At 44.4% G+C, this 20,614-nt stretch overlaps 1 protein-coding gene across 1 annotated transcript; it reads right to left on the bottom strand.

Moving 5' to 3' along the window:
- On the bottom strand, positions 1-19,675 carry LOC136470381 (uncharacterized). The gene is made up of 8 exons (XM_066468247.1): positions 19,490-19,675; positions 18,714-19,346; positions 1,829-1,991; positions 1,566-1,681; positions 1,251-1,461; positions 888-1,134; positions 634-778; positions 1-521 (listed from the first exon to the last, which is right to left on the bottom strand). The coding sequence occupies exons 1-8, from the start codon at positions 19,673-19,675 to the stop codon at positions 150-152; spliced, it is 2,073 nt and encodes a 690-aa protein (XP_066324344.1). The 3' UTR covers positions 1-149.
- Positions 19,676-20,614: the final 939 nt, after the last annotated feature.

The raw sequence follows: 20,614 nt of genomic DNA, 5'->3' as shown, positions 1-20,614 counted from the left end.
GTATTAGTATCACTTATTATCAGTACGTTGATATACTCGCGCGATTACACGACGGACAACGAGCGCCGCCTCACACGGTCCTATCAGTTCAGTTACATGCCGGATTGCCGGTCGCGCGCCTGCTCTGAGCACCAGTCCACCACTGCTGGCTACCGCGGAGCCACCTCGCTGTACGTGAACGAGACAGAGCACTTGGGCGCTGCTGCTGCCGCCGCCGCCGCCGCCGCCGGCCACCTCGCCCTCGGCGACGCAAGAACTAGCGGACCGGCGGGCAGACCTCCCGGGGCCGTGTGGTGGCCGCGGTGCTCGGCGAAGCTCGGCGGACACATCTCCGTCTCGGGCAGCGCGACGGGACGCGACAGCAAGTCCAGCACCTGGCGCATGGTGGGGCGGCTGCTGGGCGTCGCCTGCGTGCACGCCAGCCCCACCTTGATGTACCGGAGCACCTCCTTCTCCGGGTAGCTCCCCATGCTCGCGTCCACAATGTCTAGCAGCCTGCCTTGCTGGTATAGCACCCATGCCTGTAAAAAAAAAGCACACGAATGACGCGAGAGATTCGTCAGTACAGAAAAGCCGGTAACGTGAACGGAGAACCGAGACGAGAGTTCAGGGAACGAAGGAAGGACGCCTGACCTCTCGCACCAGGAACATGTCCGACTGGATCGTTTGCGAGATCCTCCTCCCGCTGACGATCTCAAGGACAAGCACTCCGAAGCTGTAGACGTCGGCTTTCTTGGTCAGCTGCCCATGCACGAAATATTCAGGTGCCAAGTATCCACTGCAGCCAGAGAGTTAGACTAATCACTGTCAGTAGTTAGTAAATTAGATTGTTTGTTTCGATTTCGAAGCAAGTGTCGGTAAAAGCTTCACTCAAACAAACAGCATACTAGGTTCCGACCACTCCTGTGCTGATGTGGGTGACGTTGTCTGGGAACAGCTTTGCGAGCCCGAAATCTCCGATCTTTGGCATGTAGTCTCGGTCGAGAAGAACATTGCTGGCTTTGATGTCTCTGTGCACGATGTTGGGCTCGTGCTCCGCGTGCAGGTAGCTCAGTCCCTTGGCGGTGCCCACGCAGATGTCCGACCTCCTGCTCCAGGGCAGATTTGCTGCGGCTCCGTTCCCTGAACCTAAAGCTAAGATATACATAAGCGCATCTTGTGAGGAGAATAACGCGGCTCCAGCTTCCGATGGCGATGGGTGTACAGCTGTACTAGCAGTGGTTCCAGATTGTATTGTATGGTTCACTTACCTTTGAGTGCATGATCGAGGCTGTTGTTCGCAAGGTATTCGTACACCAGGATCCTGTTCTTCCTCTGCACGCAGCAGCCCAGCAGCCTGACGAGGTTCGCGTGCTTCACTTCAGAGATGCTCTCGATTTCAGCGAGGAATTCCTTGATCCCCTGCTCGGATTCCGAGGACAAAACCTTCGCGGCAAATTCAGTGCCGTCTCTCAAAACCCCCTGTCGCAAAAACAGGCACATTTGTTTCAGCTGAAACCTTGTTGCTCTGATCTAGCTAGTTGTAGGTAGATTTGGAAAGAATAAAATATCCTGGGTCCTTTTACCTTGTAGACAGTTCCAAAACCACCTCGGCCAAGCTTGTTACTCTGATCGAAGTTGTTTGTAGCTGCTCTGATCTCCCCGTAGGAGAACAGCCTGAGATTTTCCACGCCTAAAAGCGCTGTTCAGAAAACTAATTAGGCCCTGTTTGGTTGAGCTGTGGCTGTGAGAAAAAGCTGCTGTGGGCTGTGAGCTGTAAGAAAGCTGCTGTGGGCTGTGAGCTGTAGAAAAGCTGAAAGCTGTTTGGTTAAACAAGTATAAAATATACCTTCTATCTTTATCTCTCTTGAAACAACTATGGAAGAGCTTTTTATTCCACTAATTTTCAAAAGCAGAAAGCCAAAAGCCAAAATCAGGATCCACAGAGGCACCGCCTCACCAGCGCCATCTTCAAGCTTCGAGCAGGCAGCGCCGGGGAGAAGATGGGTTCCCTAGCACGGCGAAGCGTAGCGCGGCAGCCCGGACCGGAGGCATTAAATCGGCATGGTTGGGAGCGAGAGGAAAGCGCCGTGCAGCAACCTACTGTAGACTGTAGCTGTAGCGGTGTTCGACACCTGCAGTGTATGTCCGTCCGTACCGGCGGCGGCGGCCAACGCAGGGTCCTTCGTCTTCTGCACCGCAGCTGCACTGACAGGGGCCAATCCAGAATTTATGGCGGCAAAGCCAAAGAGTGTGGTGGTGGGGGCACCGGGGGCAGTGGCTCGGGTGATAAGCAAGGCCTAGGTGGGCGGCAATGAGTGTTGAGTGGTGAACGGGACGGGACAGGACGCGCGGCCGTGGACGAGCCGGCGTCAGGAGGGCGAGTGGGCGACGACGTTGTTGGCGCAACGCAGCTGGGTTTCAGCTGGGAATCGTTTGCTGGCTTGTTGCTTCTTCTAGAATCTGGACGTGTCGCTGAGAGAAGCGACGAATTACTGATAGATGGCTGGGTGGACAACTGGCCATGAGGCGTCGGCGTCGGAGGAACAGTCCGAGGTGAGCGAGTAGTCGACGGTCGACGCCGAGGAGAGTGAGTGCGTGATCGACAGAAGGCGCGCTGGACCCTCACCACATCTAGCATGTTGCGTTAGGCGAGAAACCAAAAGCACGTTTGGATCGCGCCGAAATTCCCAGCCGCAAAAGTTTTTTTGGTTGATCACCCCTTTTTTATATTATTTTTGGTCAACTCTTGATTGACTGTCACACCACAATCCCTGGAACGAAATAAACAGTACTCCTATGCATGTTCATCTTTTAAAAAAAAAGATTAGCAGGGGTGTTGCTATATACCATATAAGAGTATGAGAGGGTTTTACATGTTCGTCTTAAAATTTTATTTCGACTAGTACGTTCGATTCTTCCGTCCACACAGTGTCATAGTTTAACTTCATTGCTGATTGCTGATTGTGATCGTTAATAATAACAAGATGGGATTGATTGGACGGGATTTCGTAGCATAAATGTTCAACACAGGATTCAGTTGGCAAGATAACCGGCCAGGGTTGAAACGCTACTAGAGTGCCCAGGAATTGTCCTTTCGTCACGAGAGCGTTACTATTCACTAGAGCTCATTGCGTGTCAGTGAGAGAGGAGGAGATGAGAGAGAAAAATATATTTAATCTACAGTGACTCTACATTAGTTATGTCAGTAGGAGCCAGATCCAAGAAATCCATACTAAAGAGGCCCTAACAATACCCCCTTTGTTTGAAATTACACGGGGTGCTTCATTACAATTAGACAAGGTTTTGACTTAAAATTAATCTACTAATAAATAATGTTTGTGGCAAAAAAATGAAGTCACCTCCCTCATTATGTATTAGGGTAGCTCCATGGGCACAGACGGACTCTTATATTTTATCGTTAGATGTTTATTTCAATTCCGTTGTTTAAATTCCGCACTCTGAACTTAGTATTGTAATATGTATTTTCGAGAACTCTTGTTGTATGAAATGGACTAAGTATTGTAAACTCGTTCTCATTATTGGATTCTGGATGAAAAACGTGGATTGTTCGAGTTCTCCCTTGGGGTGTGCTCGACGGAACCACCTGGTGTAGCTTACTTTCAGGGTGCTTAAAGTCTAGTGGAAGACAAGCGCCCCCCGAAGGTATGTTATTTTAGACGATTCTGCCACAATATGGTCAACAGTTAGTGCCTAAGAACACTCGCCTAGAAGAAGAGATAGCACACTTAAACATGCATATAGTACGCCAACCTCAAAATGGTAGTCTGAAGGTGCAACCAACTCTAGAGGAAGAAATTAAGAAGGCACAACATACGGATAAAGATCTGATGAAGATTCGTCAGCAAACTAGAGAAAATAAAGCTTCGTACTTTAGAGTGGATGACAAAGGAACCTTGTTGTATAAAAATAGGATATGTGTGCCCAAGGTAGGAAAGTTTCAAGAACTGATCCTTGATGAAGCCCATAACTCAGCCTACTCTATCCACCCTGGTGCCCCAAGATGTATATGGACCTAAAAGAAAGATATTGGTGGAATGGCATGAAAGCTGATGTAGCACGATTTGTTGCACAATGTGATGTGTGCCAAAGGGTTAAAGCAGAGCATAAAAAACCAACAGGTTTGTTCCAGCCATTGCCTATTCTAGTTTGGAAATGGAACGAGATAGGCATGAATTTTGTGAATGGATTATCCAAAACTCAGAAAGGGAATGATTCAATATGGGTAATAGTGGACCGCCTTACCAAGGTTGGTCACTTCATACCTGTGCGCACCAAGTATAGTGGGGACAAGCTAGCACAGTTATATGTGGATAATATAGTCAAGTTGCATGGTGTGCTAAGTAGGATTGTATCCGACCGAGGTACCCAATTCACCTTTAAGTTTTGGAAAAGATTGCATGAAGTTATGGGAATCAAGCTAGATTTTAGCTTAGCTTATCACCCTCAGATAGATGGTCAGACTGAAAAAATAAATCAGATCATGGAGGATATGCTAAGAGCATGTGTTCTTACCTATGGTAAAGATTGGGAGAAAAGCCTGACTTATGCAGAATTCTCCTTGAAAGCTCTAGTTTTGTTTTGGTGAATTGATGAAACTCTAAGTGCTAACCTAGTTTATCACAGTGATTATGAGATAGGTGGCACTACTCCAAGTAATGAAGAAATTGTGAAGATCATGATGATGGTGATGCCATGGTGATGATCAAGCACTTGGACTTGAAAAGAAGAAAGAGAAAAACAAAAAGCTCAAGGCAAAGGTATAAATGGTAGGAGCTATTTTGTTTTGGTGATTAAGACACTTAGAGAGTGTGATCACATTTAGGTTCGATAGCTATACTATTAAGAGGGGTGAAACTTGTATCAGAATACGGTTATCAAAGTGCCACTAGATGCTCTAACTCATTGCATATGCATTAGGATCTAGTGGAGTGCTAACACCCTTGAAAATGTTTATAAAAATATGCTAACACATGTGCACAAGGTGATACACTTTGTGGTTGGCATATTTGAGCAAGGGTGAAGAAGATAGAGTTAGAAAGGAGTTAGTCACACTGGTCATGAAGTGACCGGACGCTAGTCTCAGTGGGACCGATGCGTCCGGTCAATGATACAGCAAAGACGCTGGCGTCGGTCATCGACCAGACGCTAGGTCACTTGATGACCGGACGCTGACAGGGTGCATCCGGTCCTGCTGATGTGGCAGTGCACAGAAGAGTCACCATGTGACCGAACGCGTCCGATTAAGCTTGACCGGACTCACCCTGCGTCCAGTCATGAAAAGTCGTCTCTGGATGCTTATTGGAAATGACCGGACGCTGGGCTCAGCGTCCGGTCACTTTGAGCTGCTGCATCCGGTCATCACTTGACCGTTGGGATCGAGCGCTCAATATTTGAAGAGAGGGGACACGTGGCGTGCATCGCATGACTGGACGCTGGGGTGCAGCGTCTAGTTGATATGACCAGAGCGTCCGGTCACCCCGTGTTATGCCCAGTGAAGGGGTACAACGGCTCTATTTCATAGGGGCTTCTATTTTAAGCCCTATGGCTGGCTCAAGCATATACTCTTGTCCATTTTGCATTAACATAGCAACCATGTGAGCTTAGCCAAAGCGCTCCCACTCATCTCTATCATTAATTCATCATCTTTGTGAGATTGGGAGAGAATCCAAATGCATTGCTTGAGTGTTTGCATCTAGAGGCACTTGGTGTTCGTGTTTTGCTACGAGATTCACTTGTTACTCTTGGTGGTTGCCGCCACCTAGATGGCTTGGAGCAGCGAGGATCGTAGAGCGGAGGTTGGTGATTGTCTTTGGCTCCGATCATGGTGATTGTGAGGGGTTCTTGACCTTTCCCCGGCAGGGAGCCAAAAGATACTCTAGTAGATTGCTCGTGGCTTGTGTGATCCTCATCTTGTGTTGGTTGTGCGGCACCCTATTGAGGGTTTGGCATGTGATGCCAATTAGCGCGTGAACCTCCAAGTGAGTGAATCGCCACAACAAGGACTAGCTTGCCGGTAAGCAAGTAAACCTCGGTAAAAAAATCATTATGTCAACATTTGATTCTAAGGTGATTGGTATTCATTGTTATTTATTCTTGTGATTAATTGGCTCCTTCCTCAACACGGCGGTATAACCATCTTGCTCACTCTCTTTACATTACCGCAAACTAGTTGTCATGCTCTTTAGTGTAGCTAGTTGTGAGAGCTTGTTAGTTTGGTTAGTGTGGCTCTTTAGTTAGCTTTCGAGAGCACATTAACTTAGTATAGTAACATAGTTATTGTGAGGATAGAAACTACATAAACTAGAATTGTGGTAGGTGGCTTGCATTTTTAGTAGACTAGCACAACACTCGCTTCGCCTCATAATTGTCTAACCGGTTTGTTAAGTGTTGTTGTAGAATTTTTTTAGTAGGCTATTTACCCCCCCCCCTCTAGCCATTAGGACCTTTTAAGTGGTATCAGAGCTGAGGTCACCGTGTTTTGAGGCTTAACAACCTTCAGTGTAAAAATGGCTCAAATCAACAACACCATGAAGCCACCCCAATTTGATGGTTTGGAAAGCTAAGATGGCAACTTATATCAAGTCAATCAATAGGAAGGTTTGGAAGATGGTAGAGACAAAGATTGAGATTGAAGATGAAGAGGCTCTCACCGCCGCCGAAGAAATACTACTCTAAAATAATGATATTGCTCTTAGTGCAATCTATGATGCTTTGGATGAGAGAACATTTTAGTAAATCAAGAACATTGAGAGAGCTCATGAGGCATGGAAGAAATTAGAGGAATCATTTGAGGGCACCCAAGCCGTGAAGGGTGCAAAGGCATACATTCTCAAAGAGAAGTTTGCAAGATTCAAGATGAAGGAGGATGAGAGTGTGCCAGAGATGTTTCATAGGCTTCAAGTGCTTGTCAATGATCTCGAAGCACTTGGAGAAGAGGTGAAGGACAAGAACTTCTCCCATAAGTTCTTGAGATGTTTGCCTTCAAGATTTGGCACATTGGTCACTATTCTAGTGAGTGGTTTGGACACCATGACACCAAACCAAGTGTTGGGAGATATAATGACCGATAATACATATAGAGATGATGATGAGAAGGAAGAAAAGAAGGAGAAGAAAGATGAGAAAAAGAAGAGCGTGACATTCAAGGCCAAGGGTAAGGCAAAGCTAGATACATCAAGTGAAGATGATGGTTCATGGGATGATAATGATGAGAAGATGGTTCTCTTTGTTAAGAAATTTGGCAAATTCATGATGAAGAAAGGGTACCGTGCTAGAAGAAAGAAATCTACATCCAAGAACAAGGAAGAGTCAAGAAGGTGCTTTAAATGTGGAAGCAAAGATTATCTTATTGCTCAATGTCCATACAATAGCGACAATGATGATGACAACAAGAAAAACAGGAAGAAGGATAAGAAGGAAAAGAAAGAGAAGAAGGATAAGATGACCTTCAAGAAGAAGAAGGGTGGTTCATATGTGGTCACTTGGGATAGTGATGCTTCCTCAAGTGATGATGATGATAGTGATGATGACAAGACCACCAAGAAGGCACTTGCAAGCATTGCAGTCAATGAGAAGTCTTCTCTCTTCGATACTCCATCATGCTTCATGGCTAAGGCCACTAAGGTACAAATTTGTGATGATAGAAGTGATGAGGAACATGATAATGAAAATGAAAGTGATAGTGATGATGATGAACCTACTAAGGATGAACTATTTAACATGCTAGAAGATGCTAAATAACACTTTGATATCAAGAGAAGAGAATGCAAAAGCTTGCGTAAGGAACTAAAAGCCCTTAAGCAAGCCTTTTATGAGCTCAATGCATCTCATGAGAGGCTAGAGGAAGCCCATGAGAAGCTTAGCAAGGCTCACAAAAAGCTTGAAAAGGCTCATTCCTCTTTGCTTGATGAGCAAAATAAAAAGAAGCATGTTAAAACTTGCAATGTAGGCTTAACTTGTGATATAATTGATGAATTATTATCTATTCCTATCACTGTTTCTCCCACTAACCCTTCTTGTAGTACTTATACTTCCACCTTATCTAGTAGTGATGGTTCCACTTGTGATGCCTCACTAATGGTTGAGAATGAGAACCTCAAGAAGGAGGTCAATAAGCTCAATCACACCTTGGCTAAGGCCTATGGTGGTGAAGACCGCTTGCTTATGTGCTTGGGTAGCCAAAGAGCTTCTCTCTACAAAGAGGGACCCCAAGAAAGGCAAGGCAGCCTTTGTTCCTCACAAGACTAGTTTTATGAAGAACAATGGTCAGTTTTGCACTAGTTGCAAGTAAGTTGGTCATAAGGAGCATGAGTGCAAGAACAAGAGCAAAAATACTAATATATCCTCCATTAAGCTTGATTCTTTTTATGTACTTACAAAGGGTACAAATGGTGTGAAGGCTAAGTTCATTGGTAAACCATGGATGGGCTCAAAGAAGAAAGCTATTTGGGTACTAAAGAGCTTAGTGACTAACCTTCAAGGACCTAAGCAAGTTTGGGTACCTAAAAAGAATTGATCTTCTTTTATAGGTCAATACAAAACTAGAGGAAGGCATTAGCTTCTTGATAGTGGGTGCACTCAACACATGACCGGTGATGCAAGAATGTTTAACTCAATCAACACCACTGGCAATGATGGTTATGACAGTATCACATTTAGTGACAATGGCAAAGGCATGGTCAAAGGGCTTGTTAAGATTGTAATATCCAATGACATGAGCATATCCAATGTATTGCTAGTAGAGAGCTTGAACTTCAATTTGCTATCCGTGGCTCAATTGTGTGATCTTGGATTCAAATGCATATTTGGGGTAGATGATGTAGAGATCATAAGTGTAGATGGCTCTAATTTGATCTTCAAAGGCTTTAGATATGAGAATCTATACTTGGTTGATTTCAATGCTAGTAAAGCTAAATTATCTATATGCTTGTTCACTAAGTCTAGCATGGGTTGGTTATGGCATAGAAGGCTCGGTCATGTTGGAATGGAACAATTGAATAGATTGGTTAAGCATGACTTGGTTAGAGGCTTAAAAGATGTTATGTTTGAAAAGGATAAGCTTTGTAGCTCTTGTCAAGCCAGAAAACAAGTTGAAAACACCCATCCTAAGAAAAGCATGATGAGCACTAGTAAAGCATTTAAGTTATTGCACATAGACTTGTTTGGGCCAACTCAATACACTAGCATTGGTGGTAACAAATATGGCTTTATGATAGTGGATGATTATATTAGATATACTTGGGTATTCTTTCTAGTGAACAAAAGTGATGTGTTTGCAACATTCAAATCATTTGTCAAGGGCATCCACAATGATTTTGAAATAACCATGAAGAGAGTTAGAAGTGACAATGATAGTGAGTTCAAGAACACTAGAATTAATGAGTTGTTTGATGAGTTTGAAATTAGATATCAATTCTCAGCCAAGTACACTCCACAATCAAATGGCCTTGTTGAGAGGACGAATAGAACACCCATTGATATGGTAAGGTCTATGCTTAGTGAGTATAATGTGAGTCAATCTTTTTGGGCCAAAGCTATCAACATGGCTTGTTATTGTAGCAATTATCTCTATTGTCACCCATTGAAAGAGAAGACACCATATGAGCTCTTGAATGGTAGAAAGCCCAACATTGCATATTTTTGAGTCTTTGGTTGCAAATGCTATATCTTGAAGAAAGGCACTAGATTGGGCAAGTTTGATAAGAAATGTGATGAAGGATTCCTACTTGGATATTCAACCACAAGCAAAGCATATAGAGTTTGGAATTTAGATAGTGGTATTCTTGAGGAAGTTCATGATGTCGAATTTGATAAAAACCAAGGGTTCACAAGTAGAGAATAAGAACTTAGAAGATGTTAGAGGTATTCAACTTTCAAATGCCATGAAGAACATAGATGTTGGTGAATTGAGGCCTAGGCAAGTAAATGATGATGAAGATGATCAAGTGCAAGTGCTCTCTAACTCAAATATGCAAGATGATATAAATCAAGCTAGTACAAGTGGCTCTCATGACAATAAACAAGATCAAGTGGCTAACACATCATCTCAACCAAATGATCAAGTAAATACAAGCAATCAAGTTCCAATGCTCCAACCAACTAATATTGCAAGGGATTATCCATTGGACACTATAATTGGTGATATTTCTAGATGTGTACAAACAAGATCAAGATTAGCTTCATTTTGTGAGCATTTATCATTTGTGTCATCCATTGAACCAAAGAAGATAGATGAAGCATTGAAGGATGTTGATTAGGTGAATGCTATGCATGAAGAATTGAATAACTTCACAAAAAATTAAATATGGGAATTAGTAGAGAGACCAAAGAGACACAATATAATTGGAACCAAATAGGTCTTTAGAAATAAGCAAGATCAAGATAGGATAGTAGTAAGGAACAAAGTAAGATTAGTAGCACAAAGCTATACATAAGTTGAAGGTCTTGACTTTGGAGAAACATATGCCCCGGTTGCTAGATTCGAAGCAATTAGGATCTTGCTAGCCTATGCTTATGCCCACAACATCAAGCTCTATCAAATGGATGTTAAGAGTGCATTTCTCAATGGTTACATCAATGAAGAAGTATATATTGAGCAACCTCCCGGTTTTGAAGATGACAAGAAGCCTGACCATGTGTATAAGTTGAAAAAGGCATTGTATGGCTTGAAGCAAGTACCTAGAGCATGGTATGAGAGATTGAGGGACTTTCTACTCTCTAAAGGGTTCATGATGGACAAGGTTGACACCACTCTTTTCATCAAGAAGATTGGAAAAGATTTATTTGTGTTGCAAATCTATATTGATGACATCATATTTGGATCAACCAATCAAGACTTTTGTGATGAGTTTAGAAAGATGATGGCTAGTGAGTTTGAGATGTCCATGATTGGAGAGTTAAGTTACTTCCTTAGTCTTCAAATCAAGCAATTGAAGAATGGTACATTTGTGAGTCAAGGCAAGTATATCAAGGACATGATCAAGAAGTTTGGCATGAGTGATAGTAAAGTCATTAACACACCAATGGGAACAAATGGCAACTTGGATAGTGATGCAAGTGGCAATATGGTGGATTAAAAATTATATCGGTCTATGATTGGTAGCCTACTCTATATGACCGCATCAAGGCCAAATGGCATGTTTAGTGTATGCATGTGTGCAAGATTTCAAGCCTCACCAAGAGAAAGTCATTTGAAGGCTACAAAGAGAATATTGAGGTACTTAAAGCATACACAAAATGTTGGTTTGTAGTATCCCAAAGGAACAAAGTTTGAGCTAGTTGGTTACTCCGCCTCGGATTATGCGGGATGCAAGGTTGAAAGGAAGAGCACCTCGGGCACATGTCAATTGTTGGGAAGATTACTTGTTTTATGGTCATCAAAGAAGCAAAATAGTATTGAATTATCAACCGCCAAAGCCAAATACATATCCGCCGGTAGTTGTTGTGCACAAGTACTTTGGATGAGGGCCACTTTAAGTGACTTTGGAATCAAGTTTGAGAAAGTGCCATTGCTATGTGACAATGAGAGTGCAATCAAGTTGACAAACAATCCGGTTCAACATGCAAGAATAAAGCACATTGATGTCCGCCACCATTTCATAAGAGATCACCAACAAAAAGGGGACATTTGCATTGAGAGTGTAGGCACCAAAGATCAACTTGCCGATATATTCACCAAGCCATTGGATGAGAAAAGGTTTTGCAAGCTAAGGAATGAGTTGAACATATTAGATTTCTCAAATATGTATTGATGCACCCCTCATTTATATGACATGCCTCTCCTTCGAGCAATCCAAGGTAAAAGTTGATTGGCATGGCATACATCCTTGCTAAGGATATGTTTAGCGCATATAGACATCCTTCACATTTAATAGGCCCATTCATGAAAATCAAATGAATTTGATGATTATATGGTACCACTATTGCTTCTATGCTTATTTTGATCTAGTGGTAGCATATGACATATTTGTGGGCTTGTAAACCTAGTGTTTGATCTAGAAAATGAGTTCTAAGTGTTTAACTTAACATGGTATAAGATAACCCTTATTTGGAGGTGTGAAGAAGCTTGTACTTGGATCAAACCGAGTTAAATATCTTTGGTAAATAATCTAGATTGGACCAAATTTAGGAAAATGATCCTCACCTCGTTAATTAACATTGATAATCTCTCAACCTATCTATAATTTAAGCCTTTGTGGTCATTGATGACAAAGGAGGAGAAATAGTGCACAAAGATAGTGAAAAGACAACACAAAGGGGAGAGAAATAAAGATACAAGTGATAGAGGGAGAACTTGACATAAGGGGACAAATATGACAAAGGAAAGGGATCAATTAAAATTTTGAGCACACAAGTAGGGGAAGCAAGCTCATGAACTTGTATGGTGCATTTGAATGTGCATTTCATAGGTTTGCTTGTATGGCACAAGTTTTAAATTTCAATATTCATGCTTGTGTGGTGTATGCTAGTTATAGGTTTGAATGATGAAATAAAAATCTAGCATGCATAGGTTATCTAGTGATTTCATTTCCAAGTGTTTCCAAGTGGTATCAAGCTAACCATGGTGCTAAGGATGGTATAATGGGGCACTCTGATTGGTATCACGCTTCAAAGGTCCATCTTTTATACCTTAGCATCATTTGGTAGATATTGTCTCCTATATTTCCTATCTAAGCATATGTGCAAGCTACAATCCAAACTCTTAGCACATATATAGGGGGAGCAATTGCTACCATTTGAGGTTCATGAAACTTGTCCATATCCTTTTACACATGGTAAATATGCTTGGGCAAGCAACATAGATTCAATTGAATTTCAATTCATATCTTTGTGAAAGGGTTGTCATCAATTATCAAAAAGAGGGAGATTGAAAGCTCTAGTTTGGTTTTGGTGAATTGATGAAACCCTAAGTGCTAACCAAGTTTATCAAAGTGATTATGAGATAGGTGGCACTACTCCAAGTAATGAAGAAATTGTGAAGATCATGATGATGGTGATGCCATGGTGATGATCAAGCACTTGGACTTGAAAAGAAGACAGAGAAAATCAAAAGGCTCAAGGCAAAGGTATAAATGGTAGGAGCTATTTTGTTTTGGTGATCAAGACACTTAGAGAGTGTGATCACATTTAGGTTCGATAGGCGTACTATTAAGAGGGGTGAAACTCGTATCAGAATACGGTTATCAAAGTGCCACTAGATGCTCTAACTCATTGCATATGCATTTAGGATCTAGTGGAGTGCTAACATCCTTGAAAATGTTTGTAAAAATATGCTAACACATGTGCACAAGGTGATACACATTGTGGTTGGCAAATTTGAGCAAGGGTGAAGAAGATAGAGTTGGAAAGAAGTTAGTCACGCTGGTCACAAAGTGACCGGACGTTGGTCTCAGTGGGACCGGTGCATCCGGTCAATGATACAGCAAAGACGCTAGCGTTGGTCTTCGATCAGACACTAGGTCACTTGGTGACCAGACGCTGACAGGGTGCGTCCAGTCCTACTGATGTGGCAGCACACAGAAGAGTCACCATGTGACCGAACGCTGGGTGAGTCCGATCGAGCTTAACCGGACGTGTTCGGTCGTGAAAAGTCATCTCTAGATGCTTACTGAAAACGACCGGACGCTAGGGCTCAGCGTCCGATCATTTTGAGCTGCTGCATCCGGTCATCACTTGACTGTTGGGATCGAGCGCTCAATATTTGAAGAGAGGGGACACGTGGCGTGCATCGCACGACCGGACACTGGAGTGCAGCGTCCGGTCGATATGACCGGAGCGTCCGGTCACCCCGTGTTGTGCCTAGTGAAGGAGTACAATGGCTCTATTTCGTGGGGGCTTCTATTTTAAGCCCTATGGTCGGCTCAAGCATATACTCTTGGCCATTTTGCATTAACATAGCAACCTTGTGAGTTTAGCCAAAGTGCTCCTATTCATCTCCATCATTAATTCATCATCTTTGTGAGATTGGGAGAGAATTCAAGTGCATTACTTGAGTGTTTGCATCTAGAGCACTTGGTGTTCGTGTTTTACTACGGGATTCGCTTATTACTCTTAGTGGTTGCCACCACCTAGACGGCTTAGAGCAGCGAGGATCATCGAGTGGAGGTTGGTGATTGTCTCTGGCTCCGATCGTGGTGATTGTGAGGGGTTCTTGACCTTTCCCCGGTGGAGAGCCAAAAGGTACTCTAGTGGATTGCTCGTGGCTTGTATGATCCTCATCTTGTGTTGGTTGTGCAGCACCCTATTGAGGGTTTGGCGTGTGATGCCAATTAGCGCGTGAACCTCCAAGTGAGTGAATCGCCACAACGAGGACTAGCTTGCCGACAAGCAAGTGAACCTCGGTAAAAAATCATTGTGTCATCATTTGATTCCGATGTGATTGGTATTCATTGTTATTCATTCTTGTGATTGATTGACTCCTTCCTCGACACGACGGTATAGCCATCTTGCTCACTCTCTTTACATTACCACAAACTAGTTGTCATGCTCTTTAGTGTAGCTAGTTGTGAGAGCTTGTTAGTTTGGTTAGTGTGGCTCTTTAGTTAGCTTTCGAGAGCACACTAACTTAGTGTAGTGACATAGTTATTGTGAGGATAGAAACTACATAAACTAGAATTATGGTAGGTGGCTTACATTTTTAGTAGGCTAGCGCAACACTCGCTTCGCCTCATAATTATCTAACCGTTTTGTTAAGTGTTGTTGTAGAATTTTTTAATGGGCTATTCACCCCCCTCTAGCCATTAGGACCTTTCACTCCTACAACAATAGCTACCAAACCGGTTTGGGCATGTCACCTTTTGAAACCCTCTATGGAAGAAAATGTAGGACTCCATTGATGTGGTCAGAAGTTGGAGAACGGACTTTGCTTGGACCGGCCTTCGTAAAGGAAGCAGAAGACCGTGTGGCTTATACGGACCTAAAAGAAAGATATTGATGGAATGGCATGAAAGCTGATGTAGCACGATTTGTTGCACAATGTGATGTGTGCCAAAGGGTTAAAGTAGAGCATCAAAAACCAGCAGGTTTGCTCCAACCATTGCCTATTCCAGTTTGGAAATGGAATGAGATAGGCATGGATTTTGTGAATGGATTATCCAAAACTCAGTAAGGGAATGATTCAATATGGGTAATAGTAGACCACCTTACCAAGGTTGGTCACTTCATACCTATGCGCACCAAGTATAGTGGGGACAAGCTAGCACAGTTATATGTGGATAATATAGTCAAGCTGCATGGTGTGCTAAGTAGGATTGTATCCGACCGAGGTACCCAATTCACCTTTAAGTTTTGAAAAAGATTGCATAAAGCTATGGGAATCAAGCTAGATTTTAGCTCAGCTTATCACCCTCAGATAGATGGTCAGACTAAAAGAATAAATTAGATCATGGAGGATATGCTAAGAGCATGTGTGCTTACCTATGGTAAAGATTGGGAGAAAAGCCTGACTTATGCAGAATTCTCCTACAACAATAGCTACTAAGCCGGTTTGGGCATGTCACCTGTTGAAGCCCTCTATGAAAGAAAATGTAGGACTCCATTGATGTGGTTCAAAGTTGGAGAACGAACTTTGCTTGGACCGGCCTTCGTAAACGAAGTAGAAGACCGTGTGGCTGAAATCAAAGAAAAATTGAGAGAAGCACAATCACGCTAGAAGAGCTATTCTGATAAAAGAAGAAGGGAGTTAAGTTTTGCCGTTGGAGATTTTGTGTATCTCAAAGTTTCTTTGATTCGAGGGACACGAAGGTTCCAAGTCAGAGGCAAGCTAGCACCTCAGTATATTGGACCATATCAAGTGTTGCAAAGAACTAGAGCTGTAGCTTACCGTATTCGGCTACCTGAAGAAATGTCAGATACACACAATGCATTCCATGTCTCCCAATTGAAGAAATGCCTTAGAGTACCAGAGGAACAGACCAGAACGACAACAGTCCGAATTTATCGTGTTCAGTGGAGTAGGCACACGGAAGCAGAAGTAACATGGGAAAGAGAAAATGCCCTGAGAAAGGAGTTCCCTCATCTGTTTAGGAACCAGCCGAATCTCGAGGACCAGATTTCTTATAAGTGGGGTAGGTTTGTAACATCCCACAAATTCACATTAAAAAATCACTCGCATTAAAAATTATTTTCAAAATACATCTCAAAAACTATAAATCATTTGAGCTCTATTATGTCCTTCCAACTCTTGTCCATCCTATATATCCATCACTGTTATCTCTCTTCAATATTTATCCTGCACATCGTAGCATTGGCATCACCCGCCGTCCCCCACCTCTCTCGCTCGCTTCGCTCGCCCTCGCCCTTTCCCCGACAACGGCACGTGCGCCGACCCCACCACCACCACTACCACAGCACACCCGTGCTTGGACCCCCCCTCGCTGACTACGACAGCTCACACGCCGCCACAACAGAGGGTCCCACCTCCCACCTTTCTCTCTCTCTTTCTTCTCCGTGCATGGCAGCATGCACCGTACTCAGTGTGCAAAGTTAGCACACGAGCACAAGCAAGTACCAGTAGCTCGTACACTCACTAGCGGCTCACAGATGCACGCACGTAGTAGCAACAAGCATACAAGCAAGCAAGTGCTAGCAGTGCACCCGCACACATGTACAGATAGCTCATGTATGCATGCAAAGCAAGCAAGGCCCAGCAGCATGCACGCACGTACTCGCATGCATGCTGACCGCCATGCTAATTAGGCACTGGCCATGCATGCCAAGAATCCACCGTCCCCCGCTATGCGCCACCGTCTATTTGCATGCCGCTTACAATCACCATGGATGTTGTCATGTCGCTCCACCGCCCAAGCATCTGGCCACAACCATTGAAGGTGAGCGAGCAAGCTGGTGGCACAGCCCCGCTTCCTCGGCATATAAAAGAGCACGCCGAGGTGCTCTCCTCCACCACCCAGCAGCACGCTCAGCTCGCTCACTCGCTCTCGCTTCACTTTGCCCGCGTATACCGTATATGGCCGTACGCATGAGCCGGGCTCGACTGTCGTCGCAGGACGAGGTGAGCAGCTCATGAGCATCCCCTTGCTCTTCCCTCTCTCCCTGTAGTCTTCGCCCTGCTCCCCTCCGTCCAACCTGAGCTGCCCACGAGCTCCATGAGTTCGGCCATGGCGTCCATATGCATGAAGCAAAAAGAAGACTCGTGCTAGCTTCTCTCTCTCCCTTCCCATGCATGTGTCTATGACGCGTGGGTCATGGGCAACATCACCATGCACTACCAACCAAGGCAAATGCCCCATGTGAACACACATTCCTTAATCGCGCATTAGTCTTCTCTCAGAAGCCGTTTTAAATATTGCATGTACGATATAGGTACGAGGTATTTTTGCTGCTTAGCTAAAACTCGTTTGAATAGCCATCCTTAAATTGATATTACCTGATAATTGTCTTGTTCAAACTTAGGAACAAATAATATGCTATGGTAAAATATTGTTATTTACTATGCTTAGGACTTGGTACTCATCATGAATACTCATCACTACGTTTTCTCAAATACCATGATTTTAAATGAAAAACTATGTGAGTTGTGATAATAAATTGTGGGTATTGTGAAAGGGTTAATGAACAAGTTATAGATGGTGATTACCCTAGAGATAGGGTGGATCAGTGTTCCTTTTGTGGGATGCCGTGGTGTTGGGGCTTGTACCTCTTGTGGTTAAGCATGAAGATATCCGCCTTGTCTCGATTAAGGACTGAGTTGATGATTTATCTTGCCTAACTCATTTTATCGTACAACCACTCGACCCTGTATGCGGTGGGGCTTAGTCTAAATCCCTCTAGTTGGTATGGCAATCACCTGGAGGTAGGTGTGCAATGGGACACTAAGAGATGTATGTGGAAATTGAGGAATTGTATGAAATGTAATGAGCTTTGTAAATTATTGTATTATGAGATGTGGCCTTAGTGTTCCCGTGGTGAGCGTCGTTACTTAGCTGTGGAGGGTAATGGCTTTGATGGATCTGTGCTTGCACGAGGGTGTTAAGTTATGGTATCCTACTTGTGGAGAAAGTGTACAACCTCTGCATTGTGTAAAATTTATCCAGATAGTTGTGTCTGCGGTCTCGGACGGGTTATGGTTTGGTTTCAACAACTAGATGGGTTGGGATGAGTGAAAACAGCAGAGTGAGTGTGATTTTGAAAATGAATGGTTGTCTGCCATGTGTTGTGGGAACAAGGGTTCAACAACACTTAAAATTGTGACCAACCCCTTTTTCAGAAATACTATCATATATGGAAAATATATATCTTTTGTAAAGGTATTTATAAATAAAACCCTACATGTGTAAAAAGATAGCTTTATGCAAATAAACCAAGCCTTATCCTTGATTTATCCATATGCATATACTGTTATCCCATTTCATAGGGTAAGGTTGGATTTGTTGAGTACTTTGTACTCACCCTTGCTTTGTTGAACAGAGGAAGATCCCGACTTCAACCCTGAAGTAGCGTACGAATAAGGTCGTGTCTGCACCCAACTAAGCCTGTGGCATTGGGATTCGTCAGATGTGTACTAGCGAGCTTTGTTTCAAGGTCTGCTGGACCTATGTTATGTTATGGCTACTTTTAATCGTGGCATGCCTTCATTTTCCACGCTTATGGAGACTACTGCGCTGAGACTTATCTGATGTAATAAATGTGTTACTAGCCTCCTGGGACTAGTATTGTATCACATTTGAGTTCTTGGATGACCAGGGACGATTCACGTTGTCGAGGAAGACGTGGGCCCATGTCTCGTTGAGGTGGAGGAGCGCGGTGGTGGCCGGCGCGGGAGGTGAGTGCAGCTCGATGCTCCCGTGTACGAAGAACAAAGCCGCCTCGTCACCCTCCTGCGCTTGTGCGACATGTGTCTGACCGCCGCGCTTCTCCTGTCGGCAGTCCTTGGCCCAGTGTCCGGTCCTGCCACAGTTCTTGCAGGTGTCGTCGTGAGTGTCCTTGCGCTCGCCGTCGGCGTCGTCAGGAGCGCCGCCACATGCCTTGTCCCGTTTGTGCGGCTGGCGCTTGTGGCTGCTCGACGAACCTGAGGCCTCCCCCTTCTTCCGCTCCGGCTGGCGGGCGAGCCTTTGCTCCTCGGCGAAGAGAAGCTTGCCACCCATGGTGACCGGCTCTGAGGGTTGCTGCTCGTGGTGGTCGACGGCCTTGAGGTGGCCTATCACCTCCTCGATCGTGAGTTCGGAGATGTCCACAGCGTCTCGATCGATAGAGCCAACTGGGTTGGGGACGACGCGGAGGAACTTCTTGACGGCTCTCTCCTCGTCGATGTCGTCGTCGTCGTACCGTGCCAACTGCTGCATTAGGGTGTTGAGGCGGAGAGCAAAGTCGTCGATGTCCGCGCCTGGCTTGAAAGCCAGGTTCTCCCAATGTAGCTTCTAAATCGTGGATCTACGGGCACGGTTGCTGCCGATGCGTGTCGCGGTGATGGCGTCCTAGGCGTCCTTGGTGGTCTCCTTGTTCGCAGTGAGGAATGCATCTCCATCGGAACAGCAACAAGAAGCGCCTCCAGCGCCCGCCGATCCTCGTTGAAGTCGGCGTCGCCGTACCGTACCGCGTCCCACATGCGTCGCGCTTGCATCTTCACCTTCATCACCATGGACCACTCGGCGTAGTTGATCTTGATGAGCATGGGCCATCCGCCGCCGGCGCCTACGTCCTTGACAACAGTCTGCATGACGGGAGGGGAGCCGGGGCGGCCACGACGACCACGGCGCCAGTCCAGGGAAGGGGAGGCGCGCAGTCTGCGAGGGCTCTGCACGTCAGCGTCCCGTCCATCGGTGTCGGGCTCAGGATTTTGAGGTCGGGTATTCAAAATGTAAAAGGATGTTAAATTTTTTTACAACCAAAGCTTAATATTTAGCATCACAATTGATAATATCGTATATGCAATTTTTTTGTGAGGATACTGTATAGGTAAAGCAAGTTTTCATATATTTTTAGAATTTAAGCATAATTTAAAATTATTTTAATATCAATAGTTCAACATAGCAAAGCGACAAAATTTTAAATATACAGTCATATAGAGGAATAAGAAAACTTATACAGTTAAACTCAGCAAAAAAATTTGGATAAGGATAAACTCAGCAATTGAGCGTGAGCTGCTGCTGTGCACGTTGCTTGGCTGCTCCCGGAGTCCCTGTCACGGCTGCTCGATAGCTCGGTTGCAGCCCCGCGTGCGGCCGCAGTTGCTAGCAGGCGGCAGCCCCGGATGCCCTGGCCCCCAGCCCCAGTGCCCCACGCAGTCAACAACGCTGCTTCATGCTTGAGTGGGCGGCTGCAGACCCGGCAGCCCCGCGCCGGCCGTTCGTCACTTCTTTCCAATACATATACACATAAACACTGTATCTATAAATTTTTTTGCCAAAAAAATTGGATATTCAACTGAATAGCCTTGAATATAGCTGGGCCCGTAGTCGCTGCTCCCGGTCGATGTCCTGCTCCGCCTCTAGCCGCGCTGCCTGCCCGAATTTTTTACTTTTTGGTTTTTTTTAAAGTTTTTTATAAATATGTTTTTGGAGGTATGTTTTTAAAATATAGACTTTTAGCTTGTCATTATTGTAGGTGGCGTCGAACTTACATGTCTCGGTGTTAAAGGGTTTGACGGGGCTACGTC

This window comes from Miscanthus floridulus, chromosome 8, assembly GCF_019320115.1.
Source record: "Miscanthus floridulus cultivar M001 chromosome 8, ASM1932011v1, whole genome shotgun sequence".
Lineage (NCBI taxonomy): Eukaryota > Viridiplantae > Streptophyta > Magnoliopsida > Poales > Poaceae > Miscanthus > Miscanthus floridulus.
The sequence above is the reverse complement of the archived record's forward strand: the minus strand, read 5'-3'. Positions and strand labels throughout refer to the sequence as shown.

Excerpts from the sequence above, each read along its gene's own strand:
- LOC136470381 (XM_066468247.1), bottom strand. The coding sequence starts at position 19,675 with ATGCAGACTGTTGTCAAGGACGTAGGCGCCGGCGGCGGATGGCCCATG. Across the intron at positions 1,992-18,713 it reads CCCACGTCTTCCTCGACAAC|GGAACCCATCTTCTCCCCGG; the intron begins GTGAATCGTCCC and ends TCGCCGTGCTAG. Across the intron at positions 1,682-1,828 it reads AAGAGAGATAAAGATAGAAG|CGCTTTTAGGCGTGGAAAAT; the intron begins GTATATTTTATA and ends TTTTCTGAACAG.